The following is a 22528-nucleotide window of genomic DNA, read 5'->3' on the forward strand; positions in this document are numbered from 1 at the left end:
GCGTTTTCTTTGACAAGCAGAATACACAGTGTTTTCAAAGGCTTCAGTTTCAGATAAAGGCTTTTCTGTTGTTTCACCAGGTCAAATTTTGTAGCATTCAAAATTGAATTCTGATAGACACAGCCAAAATTCAACCCACTTGTAACACTGAAATCAGGGGAGCTAAATGTAAGATGAAAGTATCCTATACTCTGGACTAAGCTTTTTGAGTTGAATTTTATGAATAATGCACTTGGTCTGAGTGCACATAGGAACACTGGGGACAAAAACTTCTGTCTTTCAGCATACAGCCTCAGTTCAACAAAAATTTCCCTTGTAGACTAATTATGAGCTATTAGTAAATCAGTGACTGCAGCTGCATTTGCTAATCCCAACAAGTTGTTATGCTGACTGGAAAGCCTCCACTCTTCTGATTTGCTTGGCATCTTACAAGGTTGTCTCAGCACTAGATCTGGAGGTATTTGAAAATGTTTTGTCACTTTTCTAAGATGTTTTTACCTGTCTACTAATCTTACCAGTACAACAAGAGCAAATCCACAAAGCTTTAGTGGTGGGGTTTTTTGTTTCACTGGCTTTTCCTTTTAAATGAGGCTCATACCTATTCCAGGATTCTGGGAGGAGATGACTGGAGAAGAACATGTCCTTCAGTCTCCCAACACAGATTAATAGCAAAACATCAAGTCCACTGCAACATGCTCTCAATTTAGAAAGTGCTGGTGCTATAAAGAGAAAGCCATTGATTATTTGCCCTTGATTTATAATAGAGAGCAAGTACAAAAAGTAGCTTCTTACAAGAGGGAATCTGGGTCTTCTAACTCCATGGAATTTAGAACATAATTCCAAAATCCATATACTTACAAAGGGCTCTCTAATTCTAACATAAAAACAAAATGGGAATCACTTAAGCATCAGCTGCAGGGTTTGGATTAGAAGCACCTGGGCAATGCAGGCTGTGGTACAACAACAGTTTGTGTCTCTGTGCATGTTTAGACAGACAGACAGATCTCCTGCAGCAAATGAGAACCTGGTCCAAGGGGGGCTGTCCTGCTCCAGCACTGTATTAATCATGGTGATAGATAATATTTCATGGGATGCAAGTCTGGTGCAGGACATGGGCTCTTCAGAATGGCCTTTAGAAACATTCAATACACAAAGCAGTTTACCAAATCACTGCTTAAACCTTTGCTCAATAACTCTCACAAACAACTGTGATTCAGAGAAGATTCTTCACAGATATGAAATTAAGGAATAAGTTCAGGAAACTGTTCTATGTGACTTTAAGCATCAACAGCAGAACCATAATTAAAACTCAGAGTATTCCCAACTCCTAATCCTGTGTTAAACAACATTTATACCTGGGTTTGGTACATAAAACTGTGACTAGTTACATAGAAGGAAAGGGAGGGTCAAGAAAGGACATTATTTCTGCACAAGTGGTATTTTCAGATTAAATGGAATGTCCAACAGCCTGGAGTGCAGCACCTTGCATTTTGTAATCAATTATTTTTCAAAGATATGCTGTTTGCAATTTCCACCTCATTTGGAAAAGAAAGGAGTAACAGTGGCTTTTGCAAACCTGACTAGAGACAGATCAGGAGAGCATGACAGTGGCCAAAAAGCCCAGCTCACTGAGAATACAGCACAGTGCAGAATGGGATTCACATACTATTTACTGGCTCTCATTTGCACACCTTTTGGACAGGTGGCTAAACTGCTCAAAAACCAGACAAAACGAGGGGATGCAAAGTAACATACTAACTTCTTTAATAGAGTCCAGTCCAATTAAACCAAAACCACTCTGTCAACCCCTGGGTTTATTCACACTAAACAAGTCAGTGGTACATAGTGTTAACCCGATAGCTGATTGTGTTCATCCCCTAGGTCCCCACATGAAAAATGAGCACCAGTCAACCAGACTGTAATGGTATTTTTCCTTCCTTTTTCTTTTTTTTTTTTTTCCATAAAAACTATTTCTTTCATAGACTTAAAACAACCAACTAGCCAAGTTATTAATTATGGTACATCTAAGTAAAAAAATTAATACTAACCCTAATGTGACTGCTGCTTTACGAGTGCTCTGTGTATCGCCTTAGACTGGCTTTTCAGTAGCAATTCACTACAACAGGTCCTAAAATAATAATAATAAAGAATTAAAAACCTGACAGCAAGTTTAATGGTCAAAAGTAATAAAAACAACCTGTTCTGAAAGGTGATTTTTCTCAGCAGTTCAGTCCTACTGCAGCACTCACAGCCTCACAAAGGCAGAAGGGGTTCAAATTCTCTCACCTTCTTTAAACGTTTCTGGTTTTAAAAGGACAACTGCATTGTAACCTGCTAGGAACCATGGGGCATTTTACTTAACCTTATATTCAATAATGGGTCTGTTTTTAAACTTACTGTTTTTCTGGGGAGTTTAGGGAGGGTGGGGGAATAGAGAGAGAACAAAATCACAGCTCCCTGTAGCTGCATCTCCCCAGGTGCCTCGGTTACTAGGACTGTCTCAGACCAGTGCTGGTAACTTTTGATTACTCTCAAAGATCACAAAGAAAACACCAGCAGCAGCCTCTAAAGCTCCATTTGTTTTGGGTCATGTCTCCTATTCAAGGCCACCATCTTCTGTAATTTATCAGCTAAAGAAGCATTTTCTCCCTCTCCCCAGTGAAGGTTTAAAGGTGGGGTAGGGCATGAGACAAAGAGGGAAGCTAAAATTAATAAAGAATTCTCAGCTATAGAACCAAATTTCATTATTTCTGCTTTCATTCACAGCATCTTATCATTATAGCCAGACTGCTGCTTTGCTTTGTTAAGATCCAACTGATCTCATTTCCCCTCTGGCCCCATTGGTTGCTGGTCGACCTCTGGATCCACTAGGGATGATGCAAATGCTGACTGGACGATCTGAAACCCAAACGACTCCAGAAGAGACATGTTCTGTTGGGGTGAGAAGGGGGATCCTAGAGCAGGACCCAGGTCCCCCAGTGGGCCACCAAGGGCCCTGACGTGAACTTTCTGTATGTGTTTGTTCAGATAAGACTTTGATCTGAAAAAGCTGCCACATTCAGGGCACGGGTACTTCTTCTCTCCTTCCGTCTCCATTTTGTTTTTGCTGACTGCCAGGTCACACGAGAAGGACCCATTGGTGCTCTGTTTCTCAGGAGTCTTGAGGTCACTGGTGTCAGAGAGGTCTCCATATGAATCAGAACTCTCAATCGGGTCCGAATGTGAACACTTCTGGCCTTCTACGGGAAAAAGAAAAGAGAGAAGTTTTCAGAATCTTAGCTCCCAAAGGAAGATATTTAACATGCGTGAAAAGAAATTAGATTGATTACCACCTGATCACATTAATGCCTGTCACAACAGAATGATATACACTTAATTTCCAATCCCTTGTATTCTAAAACCCTTGAGCATAGGTCCCCTTTCCAAACCACCAGGCTGCTATCAGAGCAACAGCTGGGGTTCCATTAGCGATTTATCATGACACTGAATGCAACCATAATGGGTCTCTGGTTTATATAACACTTCTTGAATCCCAAGGATGTCTCACAATGTTTACACCTCAGACACTACCAAAGGATGGACCTAATGATGAGTTTTCAACTGTGCAATTCACTTGCACACTTCTGAAATGCTGTTGATACTTCGGGGGAGAGCCTAAAAACTTCATGAAGTACAAGAGGCTGCCGCAAGATGTGAAGAAACCTGGAAATACTCAGCAAAACAGTGAGCTACTGTGATTTAAGAAGTGCAATTCTATTTAGTCTCAAGCAACTCTTTTTTACAAGTGCAACACTGTTAGAAGTTAACTTCACAACCTAAAATGGTTCTGTCTTTAAATACTGCAGTGTGAAACAGCAGAGAGGTTAGGAACGTTATTTAAGTTATTTGGATATATGTCCTGGCAAAGCCATTGGTATATTTGGAGCCTTCCCCATTCTCCTGTGGCATTATGCCAAGGAAGTTTGTCCACACTTTTTTGCTCAGTGCATGTGAATGAGCAGGAGAAACCCAGACGTGCTCACTAAAGGAGTTTCTGAATACAAATAGGCTGTACCTACTATTAACTCGAAGAGACCAAAGAACCACTTGGCACAACCCAAAAGACAGATTTGCTCTGGACTCAGCATTACAAACCTAACAGGATATGCATGAAATCAATACACCACTAAGCTGGAATAAATCTCTTGTTAAGTCAGCACACCACCCAAGACTAAAGGGCTTCTGTAATAACTCTATCAAGACTTCATCAGAAAAAAAATACACAACTCAAGCTTTCTGCTGGCACAGACTTTGTTTAACCCAGCCCGTTGTGTTCTCCTGGGCAAGAAAAAAACCAGAACAACTGTGGCTTTGAAGAATTTTCTGATGTTTCACTTTCACCAGGAATACTGACAGCTCAAACCAAGAAGCAAAAAACTATTCTACACAGGTAAACACACTGCTTTACTTATTCACAAGTTAAATACTCCCCAGCTATGCTTACAATAACATCTTTTTCTCCCCACCCCTCCAAGTTAAATGAATGTCAAGACCAACAAGAAAGCACCAGTCCTATTACCACCCTTTACTTCTCCCCAGCAACTGCATTTAGAGGTGCAAGTTTAGCTACAGACAGCTGGCTGCATGTCCAGTATGGCTCCTATCAAAACCAGAAACAGGGTTTGACTGACGCGAGGTTCAAGTGGAGTGGGACTAACGAACTTGCCCTCAAGCAAAATTCAGATGCTGACTGCTCCAAGGAAGAGTGTCAAGATGATCTAGCATGGCTTTTTCAATCTTCCAAACTGAAGAAGCTGCCACAACTTCCCATACTCTTCTGTGTCCTCTTCCTTCCCCTAGACTTGTTAAATTGGCTATCCAATGACCGGTATTACATCCTACGTGATGCTATGGAATTTCCCTGCACCTCCCTCAGCTTCTCTCCGGTATTTTCCCTGTCCTTCCTCCCCCCCCTTTCTTGTGCCCAGCCCAACACCCCACAACACAAAGTTCTGCACAGAGCAGCAAGGTGCAGAGCAGCGAGTCTCTTGCCTTTGATGCCATAGGTCCTGACGCAGTGGAACGCTGCTCCCCCATTCGGGATGGACTCCTGGTGCCTGGAGACCTGGGGAAGGGGAACACCGTGGTGGGTTTTAACATGGACCTTTAAGTAGGAGGCAGAGGAGAAACCTAAACAAGATAAAAGGAGATGAGATCCTGCCACCAGCAAAGACACACATCTGCCTTCCCTGTTCCTTTAATCTTTCTCTTGCTCCTGCTCCCTATTGCAAAGCTGCTGTTCCACCAGTTCCCTCTGACATGCTCACGTGGGAGTCCTGTCATCATCAGGCAGTAATGCAATGCACACTCTTCATCAGACTGAGTTTGCTTTTTGTTAGTCACAAAGAGAGAAACAGCCTCCTTGAAAAACAAATTCTGTGTAAGCAAACCTAGCAGGTGACATGAAACTTTCTGGAAAAAGAGGCAGAAGAGACATCATATAAAAAGGCACCCATGTCTCTTCACCATTTTTGTGCTGTTTTATTTATTTTAATTAAAAATGCTTTTGTCATCTGATAATTGGAGGATAGTTCCAATTAGTTGATTTGATGCTGTTAAGATCTGAAGGAATGCTATCTAGTAACAATCCTTGTTGGTTTTACTGCACTTTCTCCTCGGGTTTCAAGCACTTACAGCGACTTCTAGAAGGCAGAAAGCTGAAACTATTGACTTTTTAGGTATACAGTTTTGCTCTACAGTAATCTTTGAAAAACATTTCCTGCAGTCAGTTTACCCTGAGTTTAAAAAAAATATACTAGAAGTCATATTTTGTCTACAGTTAACAAAAAGTACTAAAAATAAATTTCAGTATTTTTATTATCTCTGATCTGTAAGCGCCAAACACTGGAAATAAAAATGTATATATCAAACAATTGATTTCTCAACAAACCAGTTTTTTACATTTGTGCATGTGCTTTGTAGAATGTTTTTTAAGTCTCACAAATACGTCATTTTTCTTTAATGCAACAATTTATCTCACATATACTTTGGAATGTTTTTAAATTCAACCTCAATAAGATTTGCAATTACTACTAGCACATTTGGACCATATACGAGGCACAAGGAGGACAGAGTTTTTAAGACTTCCTACAGAAGTAATGCTACCACCATGAACCAGGTTCATTTTCTGTTATATTTTGAACAGAGTAAGGGACTTTCATGTTGGAAACATTTTCCACTAACAACTAGGAATACAACACAGGGTTCACCATCACAGATCCAGAGTTGCAGGTTCCCTTTCTGGAGAGAGAAGACCCAAGCCCTAGATTTTTTAAACCAATATAGCATTTATAGCACAAGTCCTTGCAAGAGAACTTTCAGAACAATCCTTTGCTTAAAATAGGAATAGACAGTCTACCATAAAGCCATTTTTATAGTGATACACCTGGCATTTACATTTGACAATATATAATAATGTATCAGGAAGGCTGCAAGCCAAATACCACACACCTCTCTGGAGTGGATTTTCTGACTGCAGCTGTTAGTTTCAGGTGCTGAATTTAATAATGAATGTGGCTTTACACTAGATTTCCCTGTGCCTAGAACACAGAATATCCCTCTACCCTGACTTCTATCCAGGGGTTATTAAGAATTATAAATACAGGACCTACAAAGCAAGAACTCCACAGCAACCTGCTGAAGGGAAAAGGGGCAGGCTGCTGAGAATGAACAAGAGGTAGTTGCTGTGGACCTATGAGTTGAAGATAAAAGTACAGAAAAGTAGATATATCACAACTGAAGAAACCAAGAATATGCAATTCTCAAAATACAATGGAGCAGGATCACCAAGGACAAGTCATCCAGGGAATTAATGTAAGGATATTATCCTCTGAAATAATGCAAGACCTACCCTCAGACACAAAATGCTGCATTGAAAATCTCAATGGGCAACAAAAGAAAACATTCTTAAAATACCAAAAATTCACTGTAGACCTGAAAGAACCAGTCCTTGACTGATAGAGAAAAGGGCACAGTGTACAGATCTAATGGTGACACTTCCACCTATGAGGCACTTTCTTTATTTCACACATGTGGCTAATGACCACATGCATGCTGAGACCAACCTCTTTGATGCAGCAATGCATTTAAATCTCACTGCCAACCATTAAAAACTACTACATGCAGGTATTCAGTGTTTTTCAACACCACAACTGACACAGGAAAACCTGAACTTGTAATCTCAGCACACAATATTTTTTTCTGAACTCTGCAGTTCTATTTGCAGACTACATTGTTTTATATAATGAAAACTGCTGCAAAGTGTGTTAGCTCCCCTTTATGCACTTGGCAGATGAACATGTGAGTCATCAACTTCCATCAAAACCATAAGAATACCAACTGCTTCATGGGAAACTGTTTAAAGGGAGACTTTTCTGGGGCTGTTTTCATCCTATTTTTTTCCTGAAGCACTTAGCACTGGCCTTTTTATCTCCACCAGACTTTAATTACAAATGCCTGTCCTAGGAAGATGGAGGTTCACAGACCATAATCCTTCACTCTTAAAAGTCTCTTTCAGAGCAAAGTCAGACTAACCCAGAGGATAAAGTGGCACTATTTTTCAGAGAAGGAATGCATTTATTGCTTTACTCATAGACATCCCTCTACTTTGCAGAGCAGATTATTTCTTCATACCAGAAAAACCAATATTAAAAACATGTATAGAGAAGAAATTATTTCCTTTATACAATTGGGATGCTCCTTGTTCAAAAACTGTAATTTGGATTTAGCTGGAACTTGAGGAGAATGTGTCTTGCTTTAATGGACTCTGTCCACCATGAAATGAACAAGAACTCAGCAAGAAAAATAAATTCTCATTTGTGATTGGAATATTTACCCATTTCCTGACTAATTTGATTCTGTGAAACAAACAATATGTATGTATTTGAATCACAAACCCAAACTTCTGAGTTGTAGGTGTTATTACGAAGTACCAGCTCTAGACCTGCCAAAGCAATTAATCCATTGAATTCTTTAAAAAAACCCACACAAGTAAATAAAGTTCCTAAGGATGGTAACAGAAGATTGTGTAACAACACAACAGGAGCATGTCTTCTTTATTTAAACCAATTAAGGAGAATTTGTCTAAAAATGTGAGGCTTGAGGATTAGATTTTTAAAGCATATTTTAGACAAATTCTTCAAAGAAAAAAACCCCAAACCAACAACAAAATTTCAAACCAAAAAAATAAAAATAAAAACAAACCAAAACAAACCCCAAAATCCCAAGGGGGAAAAAAGCCAACACAAAACCCCACAAAACCACTTCACTGTTTCCCTGATTTAACAAGATTCAATTGCTTTCATGATTACTCTAAGACCTCAGGTAAGAAAACAACCTGGAAAAAACATAAAATCACAGCTGGTAGGTTTGGGGTTTTTTTAAAATTATACTGCCACATTGTAAAATAAATAAGTATGATAAACGAACTACATGACATGGCAAACCATTGGCTACTGCTTTCTGCCAGGCACTGAGTTCCATCCCCATCTCCTAAAGCCACTAAACCTTTAAGACAAGATGAGACACTCCATTAAGTTCCACAGAGAAGCCTTCAGTCCACTGGGATAAACTGAGGGAGTCTAAGCTCTGTCATTAACACAGGCAATGTTGAGCTGTGTAAAGAGTCACCTTTTCATTCACTTTTTTTGTTAAGTGGTCAACATCCAAAATTCACTCCACAAGCAGCTTGAACTTGTAGAACATTCTTGCTTTACAATTACTATATCCAGAACCAGTTAAGTTTCAATTAAAAAATACATCAGCACATTAGCCAAGGGAAGAATAAACAAAATCCCACTGCACAAGCACCTCAGCCATGGCACAGCTGTGATCACGTTACTGTGTGTGGCTTCTGACTGCACCAATGCCTATCAAATAGATATTTCTAATCTAGAAATTTTCCATTAGACCTCATCTTGCCAGTTAAAAAGTATGATCATAATTCTATAACCAACATTTTCAGCATAAAACAATGAGTTTACAACACAATTGCTTGACAAATCCATCCCTTCCTATGAATTTTAGCACTTCCTATGAAATTTAACATTATTCATTATTCATAATTACATTTTTAAAATCCTGATATAAACTGAAATTCAGAGCAGACAACTCTGACAACTCCCATGAAATACACAAACAGTAAGAAGAAAGCAGTTGCTTAAGGTTTGCTGTACAACAGGTTCACTATCCTTCTACAAAGAAGTATATATTTTATTTAAATTCCCACTGTACATTTAGTAAAATGTGAATAAACCACTTTGTCATTTTATTGTTTGAATCCCAGGTCTGTCTTTGCCACACTGGCTCCATTTCCAAAGAGCTGCAGTGACATCCAGTGGTAATTAAATTGAAATTCAAGCTTCTAAATCGTGGAAACAAGACAATTCCTCCCAACCCATCTGAGTTTTTGTTTGGCACCATGTTCAGCGGAAGGAGAGCGGGATAGCACCTGGATCTCAAACAGTATCTTCCATGTTGTTGTCACAAAAAGAATCAGGATAATCTTAAGCAGTTTTTCAGAAGCCAGGCCTTCAGCTGAAAAGCAGGGCAAGCTTCATTTCACACCATCTACCTGCAGCTTCAAAACCTGAAGATTTTCAACCCAGATGCCTTTTCCACTCACAGTGGAACATCACTTTCAGGGTTTACAGACTGTTCAACTAGTGGAAACACCTCTCTTGCAATTTAATGTCTCATTACTCATCAATTCCAAAAGCTCCCTGTACAGTCTGCACATTAAACACAGAAAAGCTTTATTTTCTCAAAAGATTTCATCTCTCTTAAAGTAGAAAACAGAACACATGTCAGGAAAAAAGACTCATCAGAAAAAAACAAGATCCCAAAATACAGCAGCAATCTCTTCTACTAGCTATTTATACCTGTGTGAGCCAAAAAGGCATTTTGAAGTTGTGAATTAATCCCTCAAGAAAAAGACACCAATAAGTCAAAATAATTTTTCCAGCTCGCCTTACATCCCACGAAGCCTAAATTTTCAACTCTCTCCAACTGAAGAGTACCACAAAGAGATGAAAAAGTTTCACAAGCTTAGTCATAGGATTAATTTTACATAGTGCTGCATGGAGCAGGGAGTTGGACTCAGTGATCTTTAACGGGTTCCTTCCAGCTGTAAAAAGCTGTATTTGTACAAATAAAGGTAAAGCACATTTCTAGTGCTCTTTACAAAGTATGTTTTAGAAAAGTACATTAGTACAAAGCAATTTCTTGTGTTAAGAGGGAGAAGCAGCTTGACTCTATTGCACCAGGAGGTTAAGTAAGACTTTGTAAAATAACATAGATTTATGTTCAGTGTACGATTTTCAACTTGGTATTTCAAAGATACAAAAGATACAAAGATACAAAAACATTCTTCTTCCAAACTGACTGGAAGGGCTCAAGTCTAATCAGGTATAAAGAAGAAAAAAAAGTATGTTGAACAGCAGCAAGGCAACTTATCATGGTTACTGCATAGGGATCTGGCTATTTAGCAAATAAAATCTGCTTCAGATTTAAACTGAGTTTCTTTGGGAACTATCTGCCATGTAAAAAGGCCAGACCTATACTCAGTTTCAGTAGGCTTAAGTATTCAGTAGGAAAAGCAGAGTATGTACACAAGTAGGGTATAACCTCCTCCTGTTGCAGAGAGTCACGCAGCCTCAAAGCTCCCCCTGAGTGCTCTCCCATCCCACCGGAATAAAAAATAGTTTCTTCATTACCTCGGTTACAGATAGTGCAGAAATTGCTTGGACCTTCACTATGCTTCTTCAAGTGATCTGCCATATATGCTGCTCTCAAGTACTTCCCACACACCTGACATGGAACTTTGTCTTCATGACATGCCAGGTGTGAGCGCAGCCGGTCACGAGTGGCAAAGGAAGCGTTACAAGTCTGCAGGTATAATGAGAACCATGTGACTCATCAACTCTGCTAACAGCACTGATATTGTTGAATATATTTAGTATTCTTTAGAGTAAATACCTTAGATCCTGTGCAAACATGAAAAATGACAAGATGCACAAGCAATTTTCCCCCAGGTAAAAAAACTCAACAACACCAACATATTGCACAAGACGTAATGTTACTACTCAAAAGAATTAAAGCAGCAAGAAAACAGCTCTGACACACTATAGACAGTAAAACTTACACCAAGATAGACTTGTAAGGCTTTAGCTCTGAGGGTGAAGATACTAAAATTTAGGTAATATTTAACAGAAGAAATAGCAGAAAACACTTTGCTCCATTTACAATAGGTTCTGCTGTTTCACTGAGCCACTACACTTTAAACCACTCAAATGTCCTCTCTGTCATTTTCCTAAATTCTACTCTTTGATGAGATAAATCTAACTTCAGTATACAGAATTATTTTGGAGTGCAAAGACTTACAAAGGTTCAGAGAATTATTTGGGATGACAATATGACGAGAGACAGTAGAAGAGTAATCCTGGTATCCACAGCAGCAGTGCAGACAAACTGTAGAAGTGAAGCCTCACAACTGAGCAGGTATCAAAATAACTGCATGACACTAATCTCTTTTAACTTACCCCTGGTCAAGGTATCGTATTCCACTTACTACCACAAAACAAGCTTGATTTGGTATAAGATATTATTGATTCTACCTGCCCACTTTCCAGGTGAATTCTGTATGATAAGTGAAGGCTCCCTTCCATTTTTATAATCCCAGCAATGGGCAGGCAGGCAGTGCCCACAGCCTGTTACAGTGGCCTGCCAGCTCTGAAAGGCTTGCTCTATTTCTAACGTGTGAAAGAAAATAAATCACCAGCAATATGCTGCACAAAGCATTAGAGTTACAGTCTAAATCATTTCACAAGTGCAAGAGGAGAAACAAAAGCAAACACACATCAGAATGACCAAACCAAGCTGGAGCAGTGACATTCAAGAGTGTACAGTGTTTTGTTTACACCAACTTCATATAAAATAACACAGCTTTAAGAGATATAACCAGTACCCCCACAGATTAAATATCAGGCTGTTCAATGTCTTGGGAGCTGGGTATAATCTGTATTTTTAAGTATCAGTGTATAATTAAACCTCTGTTTCAATAGAGATAATAGAGATACAATCTTAGTAAAATTCCAAATTATAATTCAAGTAAGTGAAATTGATAATACAGAAGAGGATAACGTAATTACATAAAATTCAGTTAATCAAGAGCTTAATCCAAAAACCATTGAAGGCAGCTGAAAAGCACCTATCAATTTCAACAGGCTTTACACTCATTTGAACCTGTGAGATGCTTAAGTGTGGAAAACTCCCATGGAGCTGAGGCTGCTCTGCAGCAAGTACAAGACTTAACACCCCAGAGGATCAGGACTTAATGAAATTAAAAAGGCAACAGTAAAATTATCTGGATTTCTGCGACATACACAGTTTAACTAAGCCCACCAGACAACGATTTATAAATTACAGGTATTGAGGTTTAAGAGTCAAATTCTTGACCATGAAAGATTTCTCTTCATTTGTAATCTCAGTACACAGCGCTGAGCAAAACAGGTGCAGCTTTCACTTACTAAAGCATTCTTAGAGGTGAGCACTCTCTTAAGGCAGGATTGCAGCACTGATACTAATCAATCTGCTGGATATCAAGTAAAAATGTATGACTAGACTATCAACAATGACAGCCAAGAGATCCATCATCAATAACTCTAAAGCTATGGAGGAAGGTCCATACCTGAGCATTGGGAGTGCATTAGCTGATGAGAAGCAGACCAGAGATAAATCACATAAATACAGCGATGCCAGAAGTAAAAACAAATCTATCCCACAGTGAACTTAGCAAGTTGAAAGCTTAGGGAAAAGCAATATAATAATTTATGTGTTGGATTTCTCACTGTTGCTGCTGAGTTGTGTAAAGCTCACCTTTGGATAAGCTATATAGTAAATATATCTGCAATGAAGCTTAAAAACAATAATTAAGTCCAGTCGAGAAAGCAAGAACCAGTTTAGCTGAATCATAACAATGGGAGACAGGACTAGGGTTAAAGAAAACCCCAAAGTTAATATTCAAATAGTTAATATCTATAAAAGGTACAGAGAAAAAAAAAGTTTTATTTTACGAAAGATGTGAAGTGCTAAGTGAGTGCTAAGTATTTATCATTAATTGTTAATCATAGAAGAAAACTCTCCAGTGCTTTCCTATCAAACAATGCACAGGTATATAAATAGATCAAAAAGAATATATAAAGTTTAAAAAACATTGTTTAAGAAATACCTCTTGAAGTTTCAACTTTTCTATGGATGTGGATGTCTCTGAGCTTATTCCATGGTGGCTGCCATTTTCCTGCTAATAGGCAGGAAGTAAGAAAAATTAGGACAGGAAGAAACTCATTCTGCATTGAAATCAATGGGATATGCACTGGACTTGGGATGCCAATTAGGTTGTGCTTTACTTTAACCTGCATTTTTCTTTTTTATTTAATTTGCCAGAAGAACAACCTGTCTTGTCCCTGAGAGGAGCAAACTTCTGTTTTCTCCCCTTGCTCTTTCACGTCTGCAGATTTTCAGATCACTGCTCCCAAACTGCAGCCTGATTTCATACATTGACACAGCTTCACCCCATCCCGTGGGGTCAGTGGCTGAGCTGCTCATTCTGGCCATAAAACTGACTCACTCCTTCTCCTACAGCCAGAACTCAAATGCCAGACTGGGGAAAAACAGCAAATTCACCAGTGCAACAATCCAGGGCAAAAGATCCAGAGTGCCATTTGCCTGGACATCAAAGCAACTTCTTTCTCAGCTGCTTTGGCTCTGTGGAGATCTTCCCTAATCTGAGTCTATCTTAACAGTAGTGAAAAAGCCAGAGTCAAGGCTTTGGCATCAGGTGCTAGAGGTGATGGCAGTTAGGATACTTGTGGAAGATCTGTGAAGTACAGCCATTATTTCAGGGGGAGGAGTGCAGGATTACAAACTGAGCACTGAAAACTACAGCTGTTGCAGGGATGTTCATCTTATAATTGTCCTGTTTATCATACTTTCACTTATTCTGAAGTTGGGTTGACACATTCCTGCTTTTGTTTTGGCACTCCAAACTGTACTGTGATGCCACACCAAGAAAACTTGACATATCACCAGTTTGCAAAGATATCCAAGAGCTCAGGTAAATGGCCAGTTTGTTTAAATCGTAACAGAGCACAAATTCCAAAAAATGCCATTACAATAGAGGATTCTGGAGTGCTCTTCTGTTTACTGACAGAGTAATTCTCTTTTCCAGTAAACATAAACAAAGCATGACAATAACAGGAATTTTCAACAGGAACTGAACAGATTCAAAAAGGATACTCAGTGCTCTTCAGGCTGCCCTCAGGGAGAGCTAATTTGCCAAACAAAATCAATGGAAAAAGAGAATGGAAAATGGGCAAAAAACGTGCCAATATGAAGCTATTTTCCCTCTTGGTGCCCAGATCCTGTGTTAGATACATATAATGAAATAGATGTGTAACTGGTTATGAGATAATCACAGGGAGAACTTTGTCAATTTATGCATCAGTTTTCATATTTGAAACAAGTTTTCAGCGACTGCATCCCCTCTGTGGTTTCTACAATGTATAGCAGATCTGTGCATATTCAAGAAGACTTTCTAGATCTGATAGGATATTACAAAGCAAAGACACACAACAGGTCATTAACAAATTTTCTGTGCTTACGATTAATGAAAAATTAACTTTGCAATCAAAAATCAAGAACAACTTAAGCCTGAAGGACAATTTCAACTCTGTCCAGATGGTTGTAACCTATAGCCTGTACCTTTTAACTGAAATGAGCAGTGCATACAGTATTAGGGCACTTTAGAAACACATGGTGAAAACGACTGTTCTTGGAAACTGCTATCACAAAATACATGTGTGCCAAGGAAATGGAGTTGAGCTTGGCTCTACCATCTTAGCTTCCATGTTTCTTTACTTCCGAGCTCTTAGTATATCCTCTGATTCATATGGAGTTGATATTTAATATTCTTAAATCAACGTTCAACTATAAAAGAATTATCAGTCATCAGCTGGCAAAGGACAATTCACAGCTATCCATGGTATTTGTAAACAGTGTTCATCCAGTAATCTTGGTATCAACTAGCATGATGAGTGTCATTCATCATCACTTCATCCACAGACCCCTTGCTGTCCCCACACTGTGAATTCTTTTTATGAGCGGAATTTTCCAGTTTGTATAAATCTATAACCCATAAATCATCTCAAGAAGCTTGAGCCAATCTAAAGCTTTATATAGGACAAACAGTTAAATCAATGTGACAGCTCTATGGCCTGACTTTCAAATGTGATGGGCTTTCACAGTTCATATGGATGTCAACAGAAACCTTTAGATGGCTCCAGCTGTCTGGAAAACTTCTCAGGTTTCTTAAAATTTCAAAATGTTTCCAAACTCTCCCAATTTGAAGGAAATCTAGGTATGTCAAAACATGCAACAATGCAGATCAGGAGACAGCAATCATGTAGGATTGTTTAGGTTCCTAAAACATGGTTAAATATTTTAGAAGAAAAAAATCCTCTAACCTTCACTGTCTCTAAAAAAAAAAAAAGAATCTTGCTCCAGCTTCTTTAAATAAATATTAATTATTTCTTCAGAAGCCAAGCATGGAGACTGTTAGTCCAACAACTGTTTTAAAAGTTTGTCCAACATCCCTCTGAAGTCAATGTGTGATGGTGAAAGCTGATTCTCAGCTTTGTTTTAACTGATACTTCCAGGCACCTTTGAAATCTCTCTATAAGTGGATTACAAAATATCTTCCTTCATCTGATCTTTCAAGCCTTATTAGCTGTAAAAAACTATACACAACATTATGACATTGTATAAGAAAGGATATTGTAATGCCATTATTTATATCCTCCCTGAGATAAAAAAAGCTTCCAATTTTGCTCAGTGCAATGTTCTGAAGGCTATGCAATTTAAAAAAATTATATCTTGACAAGTTACGATAATTACAGTTTACTAATTTTTTACTGAAGTTATTCTAAAAAACATGAAGTCAGCATTGGAGCCTCCTGATGGCAACAACTGCAATTTAAAAAAAAGGGAGGGAATTATCAGTGACATCGACTCCAAGCCCAGGTGGCTGGGTAAGAGATCCAGGGTGAGACTGGGACAGCACAGTAGGAAGAACATCAGGTAGAAGGTGGGGAGGCAGGAGGACCAAGGCTGGGGATGAGACAAGGGGGGAACGGGAGGGATGTAAAGCAGATGTCACCATGGAACACTTTTCTTTACAAACTTTATCCCAAATCACATATACATGGTATTTCTACTGGTACTTCAAAATTGTCTGCACGCACAAATGCAATGCCAAAGATTACCCACACCACCAGTCTAAACCCCTCTGGCTCCTACCTGACACTTGTGAGGTCTCTCTGAGGTATGCACCTGTTTGATGTGTCCATTCAAGTGGTCTGGCCTTAAAGGAAAATACACATAAGCACACTTAAAACAAATACTAAAAATAAAGTTACAATTTTAACAAGAAGAAGAAAAAAAAAGGAAAAAAAAAATCCCAGTGCTGTATCTACGACAAATGTAGTGATATTTAACTTTCCAAGAACCCAATCACCAACAACTGGGACTCTATCTTGTTATATGCCCCCTCCAACTTACTAAAAAGGCAGCATTTTCTCAGGAAGAAATCATGACTGAATGATCAGAGGAAACAGGAAATACAAGTTATGATTTTCAAGCCTGCATGTCCCCATCCAAAATCCTATTTAGACCTTAACAATCAGGGCACTTTGATTTACAGCTGCTGAATATTTGAAAATCAGACTCTTTTGGTTTATGTCCTAAACACAGATACAAAAAGCCAACTTTAAGCACCTCTTGTAAAAAAAACCATCTAAACTCTGTTGCTGTGACACATTTTCCACCTGCAAGATGAAAAAATACTCCTACTTTAAAACTTGGTAGGGAGACTGCATTAATACAAATAAAGTGCTCTGAGCGTCCCAGCTAGAAGGTGCAATGGAAGAGCAAATTATTACTGTAAAAATTAGACCATTCTTCACAACCAGCAAAGCCTACTTGGAAGAAGAAAGGACTGAAGAGCTGCAGATTGTCCTGGTGGGAGTTTCTCCTAGTGGGAAGAAAGCTTTTCATTGTATGAGCCCGAAACTGCTTGGAAACAAGTTGTCCACCCTCTCCTCCCCCAACTTCCCAGCCGCACCAATGAGAGGGCACGGGATGGAATTCACGCACTGCAGACAGAAAATAGGCTGGACTTTGCAGTGAGGCTCTTAAACCCGATGCTCCAGCGCTGGGCGGGAGCGGTGTAACCGGACAGACTGGTTGGGGTCCTTCTGGGTACCTCAAGCCCAGCAACCTCACGTGCTGAGCTGCTGGATACAGGAAAGGACACTAAAATTACACATCACACTTCCAACTTCCTCTGGCAGCTCCTAAGATTGAACACTGAAACCTAAAGAGTCTCTAGTTTTCATTCATACTTCGGTTTTACAGATACGCAAACGGATTTGTTGTTACCTTTTGTAACAGCATTCCTGCCTGTTCACATTGCCTCACTGGGGAAAATAAGAGCTCAACACGTATTTCTCACTTTGCCTTAAAAGCCTTTCATACAGCAACAGAAGGAACCTTTGAGTGTCAGTAAAAACAATAAAACTTGGCACACGATCCCAGGTAGCACTACAATAAGAAAAGTACTTTCACTTCTAGCCACAGATGAAATTCTCATTTTGTGACCTTCCACCACTGAATCTTCAGTCCTTATGAAAATGCGTCCCTAATTACTGCCGATTTAAAAGAAAAAGGTGGGGGGCCCCCCTACATTTTCATGACTTATTTCAATAACAGAAAGTGCCTCTATCAAAAAGAAAGCAGGGGCACAGTTCCACAATTTGCACAGCCTGGTGGCCTTTTGATTTGTTTTCAGTTCTCGATTCCTTCCCTCACGTTAGAGCAAATCAACTGCTGTAGAAAACCAACTGCTGGTAAAGAAATAGCAGAGTGTATGCATCCCCCTCCCCCCCACTACTTCTACACTCAAAGCGAGCGGCAAACTTCCAAAAAAAGTTTCAAATTCATTAACTCGGACTACAAGATACCACTAACACAACTACGTGTACCAAACTACTTATTAAATTAGCTCCCACAAACAGCGACAACAAAAAATCAGCAACATTAAATGCACAGATCTTACGTATGTTGCAGGGCAGAAACAGGATCCCCTTCAGAAGGATGTAAACCCAAAGGACACAAAGATCATGTAATAAAAGATACTTGATGCTGCAGCCTTTGAAATCTCACCTCTTCCTTCACATTTGGGTGATAAAAAACATTACGAACTAAGAGAAATGAAGGGAAGTTAAGAAAAAGAAAATTTAAAATGGATACGAGAAAAATAATAATCTTGAGATGTATTATTTTGCACTTCAACAGCACCTTCAAACTACCTACACATCAGTGATCTCAAGACACTTGTGTGAGGCAGGTAATGATTTCAATACCCATTCCACAGAGGAGTCATTTGAGGGAGAGACTAACTGATTTGCCAAAGGACACACATACAGCAACTCTGGGACAAAGCTGGGAACGTTAGCCAGAAGCCAGCTGACTCCCAGTTCAATGTCTTAATTACTTTTAAACCCTTCCAAGAGACTGCAGAACAGCATCCCAGAGGAAATGATGGAAGTCTCATTCCTTGAAACATTTTTAAGTGGAACGGTCAAACTATCCTAAGCACATTTCCACGGGATGGGAAAGTCAACTTCCTAGGTCTCTGTTTGTGTCAATGGTCCACACAAGCACTGTCTTACCTGGAAAAGCCTTTTCCACAGCTCTGGCAGATGTAGGGCTTTCCCACAGAGCCATCATGCGATCGAACATGATAGGACATCCTGTCTTTTCGCTTGAACCGCAAGCCACACACCGGACAAGAGTAAGGCTTTTCGCCAGAGTGTGACAGCTTGTGTCGATTCAGGTGGTACACATCCCGAAAAATCTTGCCACAGATCTCACAGGCCACCTGTTTCCTCGTCCTGCTTCTTTTTCGAGGTGCATCGGGGTCATCCTGACCAGGGACACCATTTTCACCCAGTCGTGGGGGTGGGATGTCTATGTATCCCAGCTGTAAGCTTGTCACCCCATGTTGAGCCTCGTGCTGCCGAAGACGATTAGCATCCGTGAACACTTTCCCACAGAGACCACAAGGCAGGATACCAGCCTCTCGCAGGCCCCCGGGGGTACCAAACATCATGGAGTCCAAGAGATTGGCTTTACGGGGACGCCCTCTGCCCCTCTTGGTGCTTAAGGTGGGGGCACTAGCAGCAACATTCTGGAAGGGTGTGGCCAGCAGCGGCGGGGACAGAGGTCCTGCCACCATGGGCAGGCGGTCCACACCCTGCAGGACAGGTAGGGAGGACTGCGCAGCGCTGAGCGCAGCCCGCGTGGCCTCGTCTTCAGGCATGCCAGCGATGCCATTGCCATTGGGCGCCAAAGTGGCACCGTTGGTCATGTCAAGAGGGAAGCCGAGGTCAGCGGCCCCCGGACGGAACAGCATAATGTCAGGGCGCGCAGGGGGCACGAGGAGCTGCACGTTGGACTGCTTGATGACCTCCTGGCAGATGTCGATCACAGAGCGCATCAGCAGGAACTTGGCGGCCGTCATGAGCTCCGGGAAGCTCTCCAGCCGCACCACGATGCGCGACGTGTAGGCGAAGTCCAGGATGTCACCGAAAACCTTGGAGCTGATGGTGTGCATCTCCAGCTCCCGCCCGCCCCCGGGGGCGCCGCCGGCCGCCGCCGCGGCCCCGCCGGCCGCCGCCTCGGCCGCGCTCCCCTCCGCGTCGCCGCCGCCACCGCCGCCGCCTGCCCCGTCGCCGAGCTGCGCGCTGAACACCGACTCGAAGTACTCGCTGCAAGCGGCCAGCACTGCGCGGTGCGCCGGGAAGCTCTCGTCGCCCACGCGCAGGAGCACGTCGCAGAAGCGGCCGCCGTTCTTGCGCTGCTGGTTGAGGCTGTGCAGCACGTCGGCGCTGTGCCGGCTCACCTGGTAGGTGTAGCAGCCCGACGAGGGGCCGCAGGCGGCGGCCTCGCTCACCCGCTCCATGGGGGCTGCGCCGCCCCGCCGGCGCCCGCAGGGGGCGCGCGCGCTCTCGGGCCGCCCGGCGGCGCGCGCCGCCTCCTCCTGCTCGTTCCCCGCCCCTGCCCGGGCCGGCGGCGGCGCGCGCGCGGCGCTCCCTGCACGGCGCGAGGGGCTCGCGCGGCGCGGGGGGGGCGAGACAAAAGGCTCGGGCGGCCGAGGCGCGCGCGCGGCCGCACGAGCCCCGCCCGGGCCCGGCCGCCACGAGGCGCTGCGGCCGCGGGGCCGCCGCGGGAAGGGGCGTGCGCGGCGCGGCGGCGGCAGCCGGGAGGGACGGGGGTCCGGCGGCGGCTCCGGGCTGCCGGCTCCGTCCGTCCCTGTGTGTTTGGAGCGGAGGAAAGATGGCAGCGGCTGCACTTCCTCTTGCACTTTCACCCCTGGGGGGAGGAGAAGGAGGGGGCGATACCACCCCCCCTACAAAAATCCAGCGGGGGCCCCCCGGCTGCTGCTCCCCGACCAAGCGCCGCCGCCGCCGCCGGCCCCGGTCCGGGCCCCGCCCGCTTCGACGCACCCTCACCACCGGCGCCGCAAACTTTCCTCTCTTCTTTGGACGAGAAGACCCCCACCCTATTCACGGAGACCCCCCCCCCCCCCCCTCCAGCCACTCGGGCTCCCCCCCTGCCCCCCCGCTTCCTGCCCCCCTCCCTCCCCGCATCCGCCAATGCAAGAGCAGCCAGAGCCAGCAGGCCGGCCCCCACCCCGCCCGCCCGCGGGGGCTGGGGGCTGCAGTCTCCCCCTTCCCCAGCACCGATCCTCCAATGCCGAGCCGGCAGTGAGGCCCCCGCCCGCGGCTCACGGGGGTGGTGGGGCTGCGCTCGCCCCCTCCCCCAAATATCCGGGCTGCAGCTCGCCCCCCAGGTCCCCCTCCCGCTATAGAGAGGAGGAGGGGCCGGCGGGGGGGCTGCAGGCGACCTTCCCCCCTCCCCAGGCGCGAATCGTCCAATGCAAACCCTCCCGGAGCTGCAGAGGCGCAGAGCGGCCCCCACCTCCTCGGCTCGCCTGAGGAGAGCCGATCCCAGAGGGGCCAGGGGCTGCAGAGCAGACCGACCTCCCCCCCCGGTCTTTCATTGCATTTCTCACCCCCACCCCCTGCACCGCGATCAACTCTCAGCCTCGCTAGAAGAGCGAGGCGCCGGCATTGTGGGGGAGGGAAGGGGTGCAGTGGGAATTCTTCCAGTGCGAAAATGCTCTCCCCTCGGGAGCGGTCGGGAGGAACGGTACCCGCGGGCCGGGGGCTGCGGGAGGCGCGGGCACCTCACAGCACCGAGTGCGTCCATGTTGGGGAAGCTGCTCCCGCGGAGCCCCTCCCGCGCACACGGGGTTCCCACGGCGCTCGGAGCGCCCCGCGCCCCAGCGCGGCGAGGCTCCCGCTCCCTCAAGTTACCCTTCCCCGGGCCCGGGTTAAACGCTCCAAAATGCGCTGCCGGATTCACTGCGCGGGGCTGCCTGGACTGTCCTAGTGCTGAATCTTCCCCGTGTGCTCGAGGTCCCTCTATGAAGAGCTGCTATTTCATCATTGCACATTTGCATCTGAAATCTGTTTGCTATCTCAGAGAGAATTTTTTTCTCTGCTTTTGAAGAAACATCTCCCCCCCACACAAATCACACACACACATTCCCCACACAGAGTTCTTTGTTTTGTTAAAGACAACGCTCCGGGGAAAAAGTGTTCAAGGACACTTTTTTGCATTTGTAACATCAAGCCTAATTAAGAATGCTTAGACCACCTATTCACGATCTAATATTGTCACTTAAACTATTCTGTGGAAAATAGTGAACTTGGTGCTTGTGAGGGCATCACAAACTACAGAGCTTTCCAAAAGCCCAAACCCAGCACTTGAATTAAATAGTGGTGGAACTGAAAGAGCATTCTGGGTACTGATGTGCAAATGAGCACACCAAGCTTCCAACTTCCAAAATATTACATTAACACTTAAGGCCACACAGTGCCCTCAGTCTGTACACCAGATTTCTCCTGCTTTCGATAGGAACTGTTTGTCTCTACTGCAGTCAGAATATTACCAGTAACTTTTTATTACTGCACTATGTGTGCACACATATATGAACAGTATATATGAACATACACTTTGAGAAATTCGAGGTGGAGTGGTAGCAATGCTGACAAACCCAGCTTAAATACACCCTATTATATAGATAACACAGGCTCGTATTCTCTTAAGTCTGTGTGCTACAGACACAAAAGTTGTACTTGCTACAGTGAGGAAAATGATTATGTTTAACTCGCTAGCCAGGCTGCAAGTATACACGTACACACACACACACAGACACAGAGAATCTGGAATTTGCTTATCCTTCCTAGTGGCTTTGGACAGTTGCGTGCCTTTCCCCCAGTGGCTTATTAATTTGCTTTCTTTTAGCCCC

At 43.1% G+C, this 22528-nt stretch overlaps 2 protein-coding genes across 4 annotated transcripts; one reads left to right on the plus strand and one right to left on the minus strand.

Moving 5' to 3' along the window:
* Nucleotides 1-2820: 2820 nt before the first annotated feature.
* Nucleotides 2821-20113, minus strand: PATZ1 (POZ/BTB and AT hook containing zinc finger 1). 3 transcript variants are annotated; one of them, XM_062504526.1, is made up of 6 exons: nucleotides 18822-20113; nucleotides 16390-16453; nucleotides 13265-13336; nucleotides 10752-10923; nucleotides 5032-5169; nucleotides 2821-3239 (listed from the first exon to the last, which is right to left on the minus strand). In XM_062504526.1, the coding sequence occupies exons 1-6, from the start codon at nucleotides 20111-20113 to the stop codon at nucleotides 2821-2823; spliced, it is 2157 nt and encodes a 718-aa protein (XP_062360510.1). The 3 variants fall into 3 exon arrangements, with proteins under 3 accessions (XP_062360510.1, XP_062360511.1, XP_062360512.1); XM_062504527.1 differs by lacking the exon at nucleotides 13265-13336; XM_062504528.1 differs by lacking the exons at nucleotides 5032-5169; nucleotides 13265-13336.
* LOC134050867 (proline-rich protein 2-like) lies at nucleotides 20112-21149 on the plus strand. The gene has a single exon (XM_062504274.1). The coding sequence runs from the start codon at nucleotides 20112-20114 to the stop codon at nucleotides 21147-21149; it is 1038 nt and encodes a 345-aa protein (XP_062360258.1).
* Nucleotides 21150-22528: the final 1379 nt, after the last annotated feature.

The sequence above is a fragment of the Cinclus cinclus genome, chromosome 17, assembly GCF_963662255.1.
Source record: "Cinclus cinclus chromosome 17, bCinCin1.1, whole genome shotgun sequence".
NCBI classification, from domain to species: Eukaryota; Metazoa; Chordata; class Aves; order Passeriformes; family Cinclidae; genus Cinclus; species Cinclus cinclus.